The sequence below is a fragment of the Anas platyrhynchos genome, chromosome 18 (genome assembly GCF_047663525.1).
Source record: "Anas platyrhynchos isolate ZD024472 breed Pekin duck chromosome 18, IASCAAS_PekinDuck_T2T, whole genome shotgun sequence".
In the NCBI taxonomy this organism is placed as follows: domain Eukaryota; kingdom Metazoa; phylum Chordata; class Aves; order Anseriformes; family Anatidae; genus Anas; species Anas platyrhynchos.
The window spans coordinates 9,050,443-9,066,001 of NC_092604.1; the positions used below are offsets into that span (position 1 = coordinate 9,050,443).

At 57.0% G+C, this 15,559-nt stretch overlaps 1 protein-coding gene and 1 long non-coding RNA gene across 2 annotated transcripts; one reads left to right on the plus strand and one right to left on the minus strand.

Annotated features, from left to right (window-relative positions):
• Positions 1–1,626: 1,626 nt before the first annotated feature.
• DBH (dopamine beta-hydroxylase) lies at positions 1,627–15,055 on the minus strand. The gene is made up of 12 exons (XM_038188107.2): positions 14,684–15,055; positions 12,304–12,450; positions 10,740–10,997; positions 9,247–9,423; positions 8,855–8,957; positions 7,619–7,785; positions 6,862–7,005; positions 6,710–6,748; positions 6,130–6,189; positions 5,386–5,513; positions 4,619–4,778; positions 1,627–2,352 (listed from the first exon to the last, which is right to left on the minus strand). The coding sequence occupies exons 1-12, from the start codon at positions 15,023–15,025 to the stop codon at positions 2,218–2,220; spliced, it is 1,860 nt and encodes a 619-aa protein (XP_038044035.2). The 5' UTR covers positions 15,026–15,055; the 3' UTR covers positions 1,627–2,217.
• Positions 4,775–6,138, plus strand: LOC139999033 (uncharacterized). The gene is made up of 2 exons (XR_011804019.1): positions 4,775–4,970; positions 5,328–6,138. It is a non-coding gene; the product is annotated as an uncharacterized lncRNA (long non-coding RNA).
• Positions 15,056–15,559: the final 504 nt, after the last annotated feature.

Genomic DNA, 15,559 nt, shown 5'->3' on the forward strand with positions numbered 1-15,559 from the left:
CCTAACCTTTCGGTGCTTGCTCGGGTTTTGTTTGTGGTGCTGGAGGGCCATTTTGGGGCGTGTGGCAGGAGGCTGGGAGGGCTGACATTCCCCAGACCCAGGCAGTGACCTTTTCCTTTTGCTGCAACGCAAGAGCAAAGGCAAGTTTCATTTTTTTTTTTGCTGTGGATCCTGGAATGGGAGAGCACTTGGTGCCCTGGGGAGCGCTGCCAGCCTGTGCCAGCGCTCTGCTTTTGAAAAGAAGAAAGCACAGCGGGGCTATGCAGCCCCTCAGCACTGAGCTGCAGGCAGATTCTCATCTCCTGCCCCCAAGGAATAAAAGAAAACCCCAAAGGCGATTGCTGTTTGGGTCTGGGTCCCTTGCTGTGTGTGTGTGTATATGTGCATCCTCTGAGCCTGGAGGAGAAGGAATTTGAGACATGTTTTGGCCCGTGGCTGCTTTCCCGGTGTGGTTTTTGCCCGTGTCCCCTCTGGGCTGTTCCTCTCAGTGCTGTGCCATGTGCTGGCCGTGCAGGGCTCTGGCACCAGGGCTGCTCTGCCATCCCCTCTGCTCTGCTGCCATCATCCCAAGGTCACCTTGGAGGTGGCTCCAGCAGCTCCCAGCTGCCAGGGAGACCCTGCCAGCACAGAGCTGGCTTTGGAGGTGTCTGGAAACCCCCCTGGCTGTCCTCAGGGGGAGCAGGACGGGACAGGTCTACGGTCCCTTTGTTGGCCCCGTGGCTGAGCCCTGCACGCGGAGCCCCCCATGGCTGCGGAGCTCCCTCCCCATCTCCCCCCGGCCTCTTTTAATCACAAACGAGCGCAGGCAGCCAGGGACTGGGGCTCCATCCTCCTCAGCACAGGGAGAGCCTCGTCTCCAGTGCAGCTTTCTCCCGCCTGAAGAAATAATCCCGCGGCATCTTTTCATTTCGTTCCCTCCGACTGGGTTCGCTTGTTTTCTGTTCTCTTGAGAACCCATTTCGGTTCCTTCGCCTGGCGCAACAAGCGCCACGGGCGAGAGTTTGAACTCCCAAACGCTTTGGTTTCACTAGAAACATTAAAAAAAAACCAAACCGGGGTGAGTTTGTCTCTCAACAGGAGGCGATTGCGCTCCCTGGTGCTCTCAAGCTGGAAGGCAGAGGGGGGGTGGCCGCGCTCCTGGCCGGCTGTCCTAATAAATGAGGTTTGTGCTGGCTGCGTGGCGATGCCTCCCCCTGTGCCAGGATTAACCACATGTCTGCTGGGGGAATACAGCCTTATCTTCCTGCAAGAACCCACAGCTTTCACCCTATGAGCTGCGTAGGGTTGTATTCTCTGTGGAGAATGTGCCCGAAATGGCAGGAGACCGCTGGCACCGGGGAGCAGGGGCAGGCAGGGCAGCTCCAGCCTTTGTCTGGGATGCACCGAGCAAGTCAGGTCCCTGCAAGGGGAGCCTGTGGATGTGACAGAGGGCATGGGCAGGGGCTGGCTGGGATGGACGGGCCCTCCTGCACACCCTGGGCCCTTCCTCTGGTCCAAGCAAGTGTTCTCCCTTCACAGCTCGACAGCAGAAAGCATCCTTTTTCCTTTTTATTTCACACCTAGGTATTGAACGGAGTCGTTTTTCCTGCCAAAGGTTTGTCTTTCCCCCGTTTCCCTCCCCCCCCCATCACTCTCCCTGTCGAAACCCCATCACACAAGTGTCGTTTGCTCCCATCTATTGGCATCTGGTCGCGTCGAGGCGAATAATCCTCGGCACGGGGGGGCTGCGGCGGGCGGCATCCTTCCCCCCCTTCCCTCCGTCCCCCCTGGGGGTGTCAGTGTGGGGGAGCCCCCGCAGAGCCACCCCGAATGAGACGGGCCCGCAGGGCTCCAGGAAGGCTCGTGTGCTGCTCCCACGCTGCTCTGTGCTCCGTGCCTCAGTTTCCCTGCGGGGAAGCAAGGCTTCTCCCCCCCCCCCCCTCCACCTTCTCCCCGGGGCTGCGCTGGGTTTGGCACAATAGCAAACCTCCCGGTTATTATTCTGGGGGCGGAAAGCAGCATTACTCAGAGCCGGGCTTGCTAATAACGCACTAAATATAGCGCTTCCCATCCCCGGAGTACTTTCTGAACCGCTAGGGATGAGCCCTAAACCCCCCTGGGTAGAGGCAGGGATGGGGGGAGTGATGGGACGAGGCTCCCCGTGGCCACCCGTGCCACCGCCGGGCAGAGGCGCATCCCATCACGGTGCCGGCACGCCAAGGGGGACCAGGAATCGGCTCAGACCCTCTTGATCTCCCCCAGCTTGATGGGCACGGAGGCGGCAGGATGAGGCCCTGGGGCGGGCGGGCAGTGAGGAACGGGCTCCCGCAGCGTCTCGGTGATGCTGGGAAGCGGCTGCTTCTCCCACTCGCCCTGCAAAGAGAGTTGGGCACGGTGAGACCGAGGCTTTCGGGCACCCGGCCGCTCCGTGTTCCTCCACGCGTGTTAAAAATGGTGCGATCTTTAACGCTGGGAAGTGTTTTGAACCCGAAGCAGGATGTTTTCCCATGAGACGTCACCAATTAGTTATCTTGTCGGAGCGCCCACGCGTCCCAGCAGCGGCGCAGATGTCCGCGCTGCACCATAGTGCACGAAGCCGCTGCCGTCGGGGAGCTCCCACCCCAAAAATGCGTTCCCCACCGAGTCACCCCGAGACAGCTCCGAGCCCTGAGCCCCAGCAGCCTGCCGTGCTCTCAGCCCAGGCTGCCTGCCAGCTGCTGGCAGGGAGCTGGGCTCGGAGGTGACATTTGCAAGGTGCCAGCGCCGTTCCCGGTGCGCAGCTGCTGCTGGAGGTGGCAGCCGAGGAGGGGCTGGCACGGCCAGCGGGGCGAGGTGACCACGGGCAGCACGAACCCTCCAGGTTCTGCCTGCAAGGAGCAATTTTCTGGGGTTAGATCATGCAAAGGGCTGAGGCTGCAGGGCTGGATTCATCTCTTATATGACTCGGTGGTCCCATGAGGGGCAGGGGGAGCTCAGGCCAGGCTGGGCTCCCGTCTGTTTGCTCATGCAGAAGTGTCAGAGACGGGCAGAGCTACAGCAGGAGCGGGAGGAGGGCGGGCTGGAGACGAGAGGTAGGGCCGTGAGTCATCAGCAGGGGGAAGAAAGTTGGATTCATCTTTTCAGATGAAATTCTTTGGAGTGCGCGAAGCAAATCAGGCCAGAGCTCGCACCTGCACCTGAAAACCTTGGGAAGGGTGGAGGGGGCGGAGAGCCCCTCCCAAAGTAATCAGAGAGGGGCAGGAAGGCACCAGCTGGAGAACCAAGTGCTTTATCTGCAACCTCAAGGCTTAGGAGAGCTGCTGGGGGCTTGGGGCTGTGCCTGCCCTTGAGCCTAGCTGCTGGGGTCTGCCCTGTGCCCTGCAGATCTCCCCCAGCCCTTGGGGAGGGCATTGGGGGCATTTGGTGGGGCTGGGTTTGGTGCTGGGAGAGAGCTGGGATCCTGCGGAATTGGCACGGTGACATCCCACCACGCTCACAGTGCCACCTCGGTGCGAGAAGGGGCTTGCTAAATAATTAACAGCACCACGTCCTTGCGGGGAGCGAGGCAGGACTGGGATCACTGAACTGCAGAAATGCGTGCGCTTAATTAGAAGCTGGTGCTTTTCTCTTGGCAGAAATGCTGCGGAATAAATGAGATGTCTTGAAATCCAGCTCGCTCCGAACGCACCGAGAGAGCAGGGGGGGGAGCTCAGCTCCCTGCTCCCCTCGCTGCGTGCCAGCATCGCCTCTGCTCCCCGCCAGCCTCTTCCCAGCCGCCCCCGGCCCTCTCTGAGCTCGCACAGTTGCCAGGGCTGTGATTAAGAGGCTTAATTCATAATTCTGCTGCTGCACAAAACTTCCGAGCCTCCTTTGTCGCTGTTCCAGGCTCTGCACGGCCGAGAGGTGAGGGTCTCCGGTGCCGGGCTGGCTCAGGGCTGGCAGGGGAAGGATCCTGCTCCCCCCTGGGGCTGACCTGGCTGGAGGGGATTTACCTGGGCGGAAGGCTGGTTGTCTTCCTCGCCATCAGCTCAGCGGCCTCCAGCACTGCAGTGGGCAGCACAAAATGCCTTATCACAGAAGCTCATTACACTGATGAATGGCATCAGGAAGCGATGGTGATAGGGACCATCAGTGGCTTTAAATCTTCATCATCATCAATGTCATGAGCATCATCACTGGGCCTGGCTTTTGTTTGTGTTTTTGTTTTGTTTTTTAAGCTCCTGTGGTCCTTTATCCTTCTTGCCTTGCTGTAGCTCCAGGTTTGGAGATTGCACAGATGCGGTGCGTAATGAGCTTGCTCTGCTGGGACCTGACGTAATTGGCCCAAATCCTGTAAAATCGCCTCACAGTTCTCCTTGCTGCTGCAGATAGCCCTGTTTTAACGCTCGGGGCTGCTCCAAGATGTCAGTAAATCGCTTTATGCAAATGCACATCCTCTAATTGAATCCACCCGAGCGCACCCAGCGTGCCGGCGGCTGGGGCACGGGGCTCTGAGTGCTGCTGGTGCCGGGGTTCCCTGGGCAGCTCCAGCTCCCTGCTTTAGGGCCACGGGGTGCAGCCACGTCCCCAGCCCTTTGAGGAGCCGATCGAGGAGGTTTTAGCCCTGGCCTGGAGGTTTGCCATGAAGCACGTCAGCCCTGGGTGGTGAAGCTGTACGTACCGGGAAGCGGACGGCCGTGGATTTGTTGCAGTGCATGGAGATGGGGGCGAAGCCATAGAGGGATTTTAACACGTCTCTGTTGAAGGCGTTCCAGGGGATGGAGGAAAACTGCTGCGGGACGGAGACCTGCGGGCACGTGCAGACCTCCTCGTCGTTGAACCTGCGCAGGAGAGATGCCAGGCTGAAAGGCAGCCAGGGGGGCTGGAGGTGCCGCGTTCCTCCCGGCCTGAAGCTGGACCCAGGAAGGCTGCAGACTCTGCACGTGGCAGCAGAAACCCCTGCTGTGGCTGGCACCTTCCGGAGAAGACTCAGGGCCACCTGATGTGCCTGAGCCTAGGACACCCTGTGCAAGGTCAGCACCTCACCCTCTCACCAGGGGCAGATGAGCTGCCACCTGCTTCTCCAGCAGGGTGGTTGGTGCCTTCCTGGGCTTATAAAATGTATTTTGCAGACAGAACTGCCTTGCACGGGGCCCTGCAGGGAAGTCCCACGCCCAGAAAGGTCTCCTTTTCCTTGCGATCCTCCCTACCTCCAGCCTTAACAGCCCTGATCTGGTGCCTGCTCTGGGGGATGATGAGGGCAGGACTCCTTCCAGCCGTGCCCCAGCACATGGCTCCCCAAAACCCACACCCCCTGAGAGCCCCGGGCACCACCACTGCATATCCAGCGCCCGAAAACCCATTTTTATAACTTTTTTTTTTTTTTCCAGCATTGCCAGCAAAGGGCTGGGCAGCAGCCCCTCTCCCCTTTGCACAGCAAACCTCTACCTGTTGACGAGGCTGAAGTAGCGGTGCAGGTAGCCGGGATCTACGGCGCTTTTGCAGAGCTCCAGCTGGGTCTGGGGGTAGTAGTGCACGTAGTTCACGCACATCTCCTCCATGATGCCAAACCCGCCCTGCGGCACACACACACATGGGTAGGTTGGGGGGCGGCACCGGGCAGCAGCCCCAAATTTTCTCCCCAAACTTCAGCCGTGTCCGGGTCCAGCTCAGTGCTGCCGGACCCACAGGGGCAGCAGGAGGGGCAGAAAGGGGTTGTGAGCACAGATTTCCCCCCCCCTGTTACGTGCACACACGCCACCACACGCACTCAGCTCATCTGCCCACCCGCCCTTTGCGCAAGGACAGGCTTTCAGGCTGCAACGTGTGGTTTACATTAAAATGCAGATTCCCTGTAATCCCTCCGCTATATTTAGCTTCGTCCCTGTTGACGGTACCTCTGACAGGCTCCTTTATTATTTTTTTTTTGCTGCCTATGTAAGGGAATAACGCACGCTGTCAAAAAAACGCCGCTTCTCTTTAATTACAATTAATACCCAGCGGAAGGGTTGGTGATGGGAGTTAGAGAGGCAGGCACCACTTCTCAATTAACACCTTGGCATCCCAGCTGCAGCATCCCATCCTTGGGGGCTGTGATTCAGCCCCAATCCATGCACGTGTCCCCCCCCCCCGCCTTGCCTGCACCTCGGGGTGCAGTTGCTGACCCCGCGGTGTGCGCGCAGCCGCACTCACCACGGTCACTTTGGTCCTGTCCTCCGTGTTGTAGGTGCAGGCTGTGATGAGTTCATCACCCTGGGGGGGGTTCAAACAGACACAGGGGGGTGGGAAAGGGCAAAGTTCCCCCTCCCCAGTCACCAAATATTGGGATGTGTGAATCCATAACACCACAGACCCCCATGCTCTTTGGTTGTGCAAGCCCACAGGCAGCCTCAGTGCCCCCCCAGCACTTGCTCAGCTTGCACCCCCCAGGAGATTCCCTCCGGCCATACCCCAGGAATTGTGTTTCCTACTTTTCTTACTTCCTAAGAATTTCCTCCGGGCTAAAGCACCTTAAAAAAATCCACTTAGGGACATTTTGCATCACCCAGCTTGTACCCAACGTGGTGCCACGGCTGCCTGTCCCCCTGCAGGGCCACCCCAGGACACATCCCGGGGATGGCTTGGCCAGGGCTGAGGTTTTCAAGCAGGACACCACGAGCAGCAGCAGCAGTGATGGAGCAGCGGAGAGGAATCCAAGCCCTTGGGACATGCTGGGTCTGTTTGGAAATACTCGCTCTGTTTGGAAAGCGCCACGATTTTTGGAGCCACTCACCGGAAAAACTGCAACCAGCTCCTTCAGCATGCGGATCTCCTGCGAGGGAGGACAAAAAGGCACCGGGTCAGAGCGGTGCCGTGCCCCAGCACCCATCTGTGCCCACGGGACTGGGTGTCCCATGGGTGCCACCCGCCCGCATGGCGCCGTACCTGGAAGTGAGGGCTGTAGTGGCCGTCGGCGTTCACCACCTGCCTCTCCCTGCCGTCCCGTGCCAGCACCGTCACCACTTTCCTCCCTGCCAGGTGCGTGTGGAGCTGCGAGGCGAAGATGCGGATGCCAGCAGCAGGCAGTGCCTGGGGAGGGACGGATTCAAGCTCCTTGCCTGGCCCCATCCCTCTCCCCTCCCATGCGTCCCCGGGGCCGTGCACTTGGGATGGGTCCTCTCTGGCTCCTGGAAGGGTTTTGGGGGGCTGCTGGACCCTCAGGGCAGCCCAGAGGTGAGCTGTGCAGGGGGGTAGATGCTCAGCCTGATGCCATAGCCAGTTAATGCCCTGCCATGCCCCAAATCAGCAGGATCTGGATGCTGCTTGCTTCCTTGCGCTTGTGGCACCGACAACTTCTTTCGGGTAGGCCCTATAAAAAATACCTACTAAAACTTGCCTGAGAGCAGGGTGGGCGGTTTGAAAACATACTTGAGCGAGCTCTTAAGGAACTCCCCAGGAAGCAGAAGCCAATCTTTCGCATTTCCATAGGGGAAAGCACCCAGGCACGGCACAGCAGTATGTTTTCCTAGATGGCAACGGTACTCGGGGGAGACGGAGCAGCTGGTTCCAAGCAGCTCTGTCTTCACGGGGAACTCGGCTCATCCCAACCAGCTGCTCAGGACCACTTGCTGCTGGTTTGCGTGGTTTTTTTTTATTTCCAGCACAACCCCAAGGGAAGGGGCTCCAGGGGCTGGGCACTCACCCGCTGGGTGCACTTGTCGGTGCAGTACCCGGTGAGGACGAAGGCGGTCTCGCCCGGGGGCACGGCCATCACCGGCGTGTAGACCAAGCCCAGCTCCATGATGCCAGCATCGTAGCGGCGCAGGCTGCCCGTGTAGTAGAGGCGGATCCCCGAGGAATCACGGCGCCCTGGTAGGCAAAAGGACACGGGGTGGCAAGTCGCTGCGGGAGAGCTGACGCCTCTTGGGTAAGGTCAGGCATGGAAAAGGATGCTCTGCTGCCACAGGTGTGGGGAGGGGAACTCAAGCTTCTTGCTCAGATTTTTTGTGGGTGCTATTCCTATTGTCATAAAATCCTAGATATTTTCATGCAGGGGTTGGTCCCGCAGAGAGGTCTCCAATTGCTCCGACACAAAGGCGAGGAGTGCCTTTGGAGAGCCCAGAGCAGGACAGGTCTCAGGGTGCTCTGGCAGACTCAGAAACGTGGCTCATTGCACCTTCTTTAACTGATACCTCCAAAAAAAACAAAGCCAGGCTCTTCCTGGGGGCCTGGCAGGAGGGGAAATGCTGGTGGAGCAAGCACCCCTTGCATTTGCAAAGCTCCTGGTCTCTTGTGCATCTGAGGTTGCTCTGTTTAACCCCCAGTGCCCACACACAGCTGGGGGGAGCCAGAGGGAGCCCCGGGCAGGCCAGAGGAGCGGTGCCAGGGCTGAGCCCCCTGTCTCTGAGCTGGAGCCCGCCAGGGGATAAGAATACCGAGGGAGACACTATTGGTTAACACACCAAGGCTGGGAAGTTATGAAAGACGTGAGCTCCGTATTTATAGATGTGTTTCTTCTCAAGTTGCCGAATGTGCTATGATTGATCTACAGTGCATATGCTCCGGTCTCCTAAAAATACACTTGGGTAGTCAAGAAGTTACTTGATTTTATGTAAATGAAGAAAGTGTGTTGTTTGGAATCCTTTTTTTTTTTTTTTTTTTTTAAATGTGTCTCCTGACAACGTTATCAAAGCAGGAATGCCATTAAAACAACATCCAAATCCCCCCATCCCCAGCCAGGCTGGTGCTGTCTCTCCGGTGGCTTTGGCATCACTGCTGCTCTTGGCTCTGAGCTCAGCCCCTCCACAGCTCCTTCCACAGATGTCGGGGGGCACCCACCAGCAACCCCCCTAAATATGGGGCTTGCCATGGGTCACAGCCCTGCAGGACCGATGTGAAACCCCACTGCCTGCTGGCATCCTCCAGCATCCCCACTCACCTTTGAACACCAGGGGGTTGTGATAGTGAACCTCAAGGCGCAGGTATCTGGAGGAGCCCGGACCACCAAAGGCAAGCCCTGCTTCTTCGGGGTAGTAGAAAGCCTGGAAGCAGAGGGAGAGCATCAAGGGAGGGGGTGTCAAGTCGATTTAGGGAGCCAAGAGCATTAGGGGAGGGGGGTCACATTGATTTATGGGCTGGGGTGGAGATTCAGAGGTGTCTTGGGGAAAAATCGGGGGGGTTAAAAGGGGCTGAACCCAACTCCTAGCAGAGGCTGGGGTTGGAGCAGCCCACGCAGGGATGGCTCAGGCACCCGTTCCTACGAGAAGGGACTGGGAAGGGTTGGGACATGGCAGGAGGGTTACCCAGGAGCGGGGGGATCCCATCTTTCACCTGTGCGCCCATGGCCCAGGCGGCAAGCACGTGCCGGCAGTAGTTGAGCTGCTCTGGCTTCATCTTGGCGTCGCAGGGTCCGTTGTACGGTGGGATGCTGTCCAGCTCGGCGGCACACTGGAAGACTTCCATGTGGTGCACCAGGGCTTCGTTGCCCGCCGTGATCACCGGCTCGTACTGCAAAGCGACGTCCAAGAAGGCAGGGGACACGTCAGGACCATTTGCCAAGCCCCCGGCCCCCAGCGTGCTGTTTGTGCAGCCCGGCGTGGGTGAGTCTGCCCTCGATTCTTGCCATGAGATGGGGAGGAGGGAGGGTGGCTTTGGACACAAGGAACCAAGGACCAAGTTGGTCCCTTTGGGACCAACCCAGAGCCCACCAGAGCTCGTGGAGAAACACCTCGTCCCTTCCCTGCAGGTGGCGGCACCTGAGGAGCAGCAGAGCTGGGGCTGCCTCATGGTGACCGAGTCCTTTTTTGGGCTCAGAAAACTTGGATTTCTCACAAAGAGGGTCCTGGCCCCACTGCCTGCAGCTCTCGGGTTTCATGCCCAGCCAGGAGCTGCTGTTCTGGGCACAGGCAGGGGGGATTTGGGTAGAAAGAGTGACTTCAAACGCCTGAGGAATGACTCCGGCTAAAAGCGCCAGCTGTAGAGCTGATCTGCAGCAGCGGGAAGATATCAGGAGTTACGCACTTTTTACTTACACACAGATGATTCATTTCGCACCATCTGTTGGGGAGAAAATCCTCCTTCTGAGCTTTCCTTTGCAGCATCGTCTCTCCCCTACAAATCACTGAGCGCTCGCTTCAGCTCCCGTGTCAGGCTTCCCCTCTCCCTGCTCGGTGTTTTTGGCCCCGGGGGGGGGGCCGGGTCGTGCCATGCTGGGGGTGATGCTGCCACAGGTCTGTGCCCCCCTCGAGGATACGAGCTGAGCATGTGCAATATATCTGCACACAAGTTGTTTCTATCTCTATGACCTTTTTTTTTTCCTTTCCTTTTTTTTTTTTTTTTTTTTTTTGCAATATGCCTGATCTGTTAGAGGGCAGTTCACATTCTGGCTCGCTCTGCCCTGCCCTGGCCAGGCTTGTTAATTTGTTTGCCCTGTTTATTTATTCCTCGTAGCATGTGCTGAGCCGTAATCCTGCCCCTGACGGCTGCAGCTCTGCCCTCTGCAAGGGAGCTGCTCTGAGCTCTGCCCTGGTCCCCTTTCAGTGTGCCAGGAGGAAAGTCACCATAGTCCCCGTTTCGTGTGCCAAAGTCACCAACCTGCCACCAGATTCGGGTTCTCTAAGGGATGTGAGGGTGCTGCTGCCTGGCGGGCTGGCTCAGGGAGGTGTTTTGGTGCTCTGGGGAGTGCATTTGGGTCTGAAACCCTCCCTGTGAAAGGGCAGGGGAGAGGTGGGCTTTGCAGAACGGCTTTGAGGGACCTGAACGCAGCTGCTGAGATGCACCGGGGAAAACATTTCTCCTCTTTCACCTCTTCTCCTGCCTCTTACCATGACGATGTGGTGCTTGGCGAAGCCGTCTGGCAGCTCTGCCATGTAACACCAGTAGGTCGTCTCCTGGCTGGGGATAACGACACCGGGGGCCGTAATCTCCATGGTCTTCATGTCGCTGGGCAGCTCGGGGATGGTGATGTTGGGCTTCAGCAGCTGCACCCTCTGCAGCCCCCTGTGGATGGCAGAGATGTTGATGGCTTGCAGGGAGCGGACGGGTTGCTCCAGGATCCCATAGATGAGGTGCACGGTGCCGTCCTGAAGCAAGAGCAAAGCCTGGAGGTAGTTTTGCGTGTAGGATACCAGAAAATGTAAATCTCATGGATGACTGGTACTGCTGGCATGAATTTGGAAGTAGGCCCTAGCCCCTTTCCAAAGGGGAAACCATCCTGGCTTCAGCAGCATCTCCTTTTGCTGTGCTGTGCCTGTAGATTTAGGGGAATTTCTTTGGCTAGCATGTTTTACCACTGAGCGATGGTCACAGAGAGTTCTCCACCAGCCCACGAGCCTGGAAAGCTCTCCCTACATGGCACAGGTTTCCAACAGAAGTCAATATCAGAACCTCGCACCCCTCCCCTGCCCCTAAAGGATTGGCTCCTCTCTGCTCCCTTGGCCCTCCTGAGCTGTGGGCTGGGGTGGCCACATGGATCCAGACCCCGGGCAGCAGCTTGGGGGGGAGCAGCAGAAACCAAACTTCTCCCCCTGGCCCTTTCTGCCAGCTTCTGGTAGGACATCAGGGCGAGAGGCTCTGCTGCAAGCACTGCAGGCAGGGAAGGTGCAGCTGAAGGCACTCAACTCTGGACAGGAGGTAAGAAGGAAAGGAAAAGGGAGTCATTTTCTCTCCAGGGCTAAGAATAAAGACCTGCAAGTCTTTCCCCAGTTCACACACACGGATATTTTTTCCTCTGGGGCTCTCCGAGTGTTGGCAGCCACCTCTCACCGCAAGGCATGCCTCTGAAAACTAGCAACAAAACCTCAAGGTTGCTGTGCGCACACGGTGGCTTCCAAATACCTCATCCCCCAGAGGATTTCATCCCAAACGAGCCTCGTGGAGATCCCTGCCTGCACCTGGGGGCTGCCCCTCCTTGGCTGAGACCCCGAAGCTCTTTGACATCCCCAATGGGGCTGTTTCCACCGCCCCCTCGCAGACCCAGGCGCTCACAAGCACGCAGCCCTGGCTCCACTCGCTGCACCTTCGCTGGGCTTCTGCAGCCCCCCTCTTTGCCTCCCGTTGAGCAACACCTCTTCGTAACACTCCAAACACTTGGCTCCCGGCTGCAAGCCCGAGTGATGCAGGAGGGTATTTATATAGACCTAGCGCACGCTTACCAGAAGTGGATGATGCAAACGAGCCGAAATCTACGCGTTAGAGAGGCTTATAAGGGGTTGTAAAGAGAGGGTGCCAAACATTACTCATGGCGTGGGGCTGACATCTGTAGCACGCTTCCTTACTGCACTGAGCAGCACAAACAGCCAGTGCCATCCCAAAAACACAACAGGGGCGAGGTCTGACCTGCAGGCTGGGGGTTGGAGCTGTGGAGTTAGGGGGAGGGCGATGCCGTACCTCTATAAGGTAGTCCTTGGGGTCACAGGTGCTGAAGGCTCTTCTGAAGAGGATGTAGAGCCCCTCGGCGGCGCTCTGAGCCCCCAGGAGCTGGTAGTCCTGCTGTGAGTCCATGTGGAGGTGCCCCTTGGCATCGCTCCAGGCATCCTGCAGGAGGAGAGCACCCGGTAAGCCGAGGGGCTGCGTGGGTCCTGCACAGCCCCGGGGGGCACGGAGGGGACCTCCAGTGGTGCATGGGTTCTCCTTTGGTTCACCAACATTTGGTTCATCCCCCTTCGGTTCACCAACCCTTGGTTCACCCCCCTTTGGTTCCCCAGCCTTTGGTTCACCTTCCTTTGGTTCCCCAGCCTTTCATGGCTGTGAAATACCAGACCCAGCACCAATATTCTGCAGAACGGCTTATATTCTGCATAAATATTCTGCAAAAAGACCTTTTAGAGCTGAGATGCATTTGGGGAAAGGAGCTGGGGGAGGAAAGCCCACAGAGTTGCATCAGTCTGCGCTGTTCTGGGTGTATGGCTGGGGGCACTTTCTGAGCAGGGCGATGTGTTTTCCACGACCCCTGCCACAAGCCAGCTGCTTTCAATTTGAGATCAGCCCCCCGATGGGTTGCAGTGTCAGCCCGATGAACCACGAACCTCCCTTCAGTGCCCTGAATTTGCTGTGGACAGATTGTCCCAGGAGCCAGGCAAGGCTGAAAACTGTTCTCGGTTAATGGTGGTGACAAAGCCACGCTGGGAAGCAATGCGGTAGGCTCCTCCTGTGCTTAGCAGTTGGAAGGGTTGGAGTGGAAATTTTATATATAATATAAATTATTTTAATAATTTGGATTTGAACAACATCATTGTTGGTTTTTTTTTTTTTGCATCTCTTTTTTGTGGCTTTTGTTTACCAAGAATAGGCCCCTGGGAAGTACCTTGCAGTACCAAGACTGGTGGCACTGGTTCTCTTGTCTCGGGGGAAGAAATAAAAGAAAAAGAATAAAGCATCTTGGCACCATTTCAGCCAGAAGTATAGAGTGATATTTCGAGAACATATTGTCCTTAGAGGGGGAGAGTAAAATCAGCTACATGAAGCTAGCATGACATTTGTTTTCATAGGAGTGCGTAGTGCAAATTAATCTCATAGTACATGGGGGGGTGAGCAAATTCTCTTTAACAGCTGACATCCTTATCCAGCAGAAAGACTGCTGGGAGAGAGAAAACCGGGGCTGGAGAGGTTTACAGGGAGCTCCTTGCAGGATGCTGTTCAGCACCAACAGAAAGAGAGAGCCCCAGTGCTGCTCGGTGTTAATTCAGCGCCGTTTGCCTTCCAGTGAGCACAAGAAGGCAGCTTAGCAATGATCCTTTATGGTTTTTTTAAACATGATGCTGTGAAATACTGTAGCATTTGGGTCATCACACATCCTGAATGGCTGGTAATTAGCAGGAAAACAGTACAGATAATAAGCCCTCCTTTTCATCCTTTCATTGCACTGCAGATCACATTGCCGCTGATGGTGAACAAATATATTTTATGGCTAATTTCAAGGAAGCAGAGAGGTAAAATTTAACTTACTGGAAAGCCTCACCCAGGGAAAAATGTGAATTGCTTTCTGCACTGAAGCGCGCTTGCAATAAACCTAACGTGGTGATCTGGGGACAGGGAGCTGCCGGAGAGCACGGGGTGAGGTATTGCAGCTCCAGCCCCGGCGGAAAGACAACCCCCAGGAGAGCCTGGACAAACGGACCGTGTAGGAAAGGAACGAAAAAAAAAATCGAATAGCAAAACTGGAAATGAGCCCCCCCCATCTGCTAGCACCGGGCACTTGCAGACCGCCCAAATACTTCTGCCTGTTTAATTTCTGATAACGCCACGCTGCTGGCAGGCGGCCGTCGGGCTGGGTTTTCCTCTGTGCTGTTGAGTTTTGCTGTCTGTGGCCGCAGACGTGAGCGGCAGGCGGCTCATTGATGCTGGCAGGAGCAGGCTGGCTGGCGGATAACTTTTGCACTTTCTCAAAGTCAGGAATGAGAGCGGTGGTTAATTTTTAATTAATTTTTAATGTGGCTGAGGGCAGCGCACAGGCGAACCGAGCTGTGGATGCAGCCTGCGTGTAGCAGAGCTCTTTGTGCACCCACCTGTCGGAGCGCTTGCGTATGAGTGCAGCGGGGTTACTGCATTTATCCCTTTCTCTTTGGATTTCAGATCCCATACCAAGCCCACAGCACATATCTCTGGACCAGAAACCCCCCCAGCCCTTTTGGAGCACCTTCATGGAGCAGTCCAGCCCCGCTCAGCCCCGTGCCGTGCTCTGGACCAGCTCTGCCCCAGCAAACCAGGCCAGATTCACCCATTACGCAGCAACCCCAAAAGCAGCCGTGACAAAACACGTGCAACTCACCCCAAAATACGAGCTGTGCCCATCGCTCCAGAGCACGGCCAGGTCCGCGTTCTCAAACTCTCCCCGGTCCGACATCCCGAAGAGGAGCCCGAATTTGAGTTCCCTGCTGAGGATCTGGAAGTACACGGCTTGCTCGGGGTAGCTGACGTTCCAGGAGAGCTCGAGCAGCCCCTGGGGATCGAGGGGCACCTTGTAGGGAAAATAGGTGCCGCGGGGCGCCGAGCCCTGCAGGGCGACCACCAGGATGACCAAGAAGACGGCGACCATGGTGAAGTACACGGACGCCACCTCCCGCAGCTTGAAGCCGAGGCAGGGGCACTTCTTGCTGCTGGAGGTCTGCATGCTGGGCAGGACGGCAGCCGCCCTCCTGGCTTTTGCCATTTATGCTCCGGCCCTCCTGGGCGAGCCGGGTAAGCGATACCCTTTAATTGCATTTGGTTGTGGGGAAATTGGATTGCGGTATTGACCCTCACCCCCCCCCCCACCTCCTGGCCAAACACTTGTCATTCTCTGCCTCCCCTTAATTGGCTCTAATTGCACATGGACATTATCAATAGCAATTGAACTCGACTGGGCTGATGTTATTTGCTCTTAAATCATCCTTAGTGGCTGCAAAGTGCCGCTTTCTTGCAAGCTGCTCCCTGCACGGCCGCGCTGTGCCCTGCTGCTGCTGCCTGTCGCCGGCTCTGTGTGGCCCCGCTCTGGCTCTGCCTGCCTGCACCTTTGGAGGCATTAAATATTTGTTATTCCTTTGCTTTTGAAGCATCTGGGACTTCAGCTCCAGTTTGAAGACACCATTTTGTCCCCCACTGTCCCCCCATTCTCATTTCTTTAGCCTGCTGCTTTCTCTTTTGGCTATTAACTTTTCTGCATTTA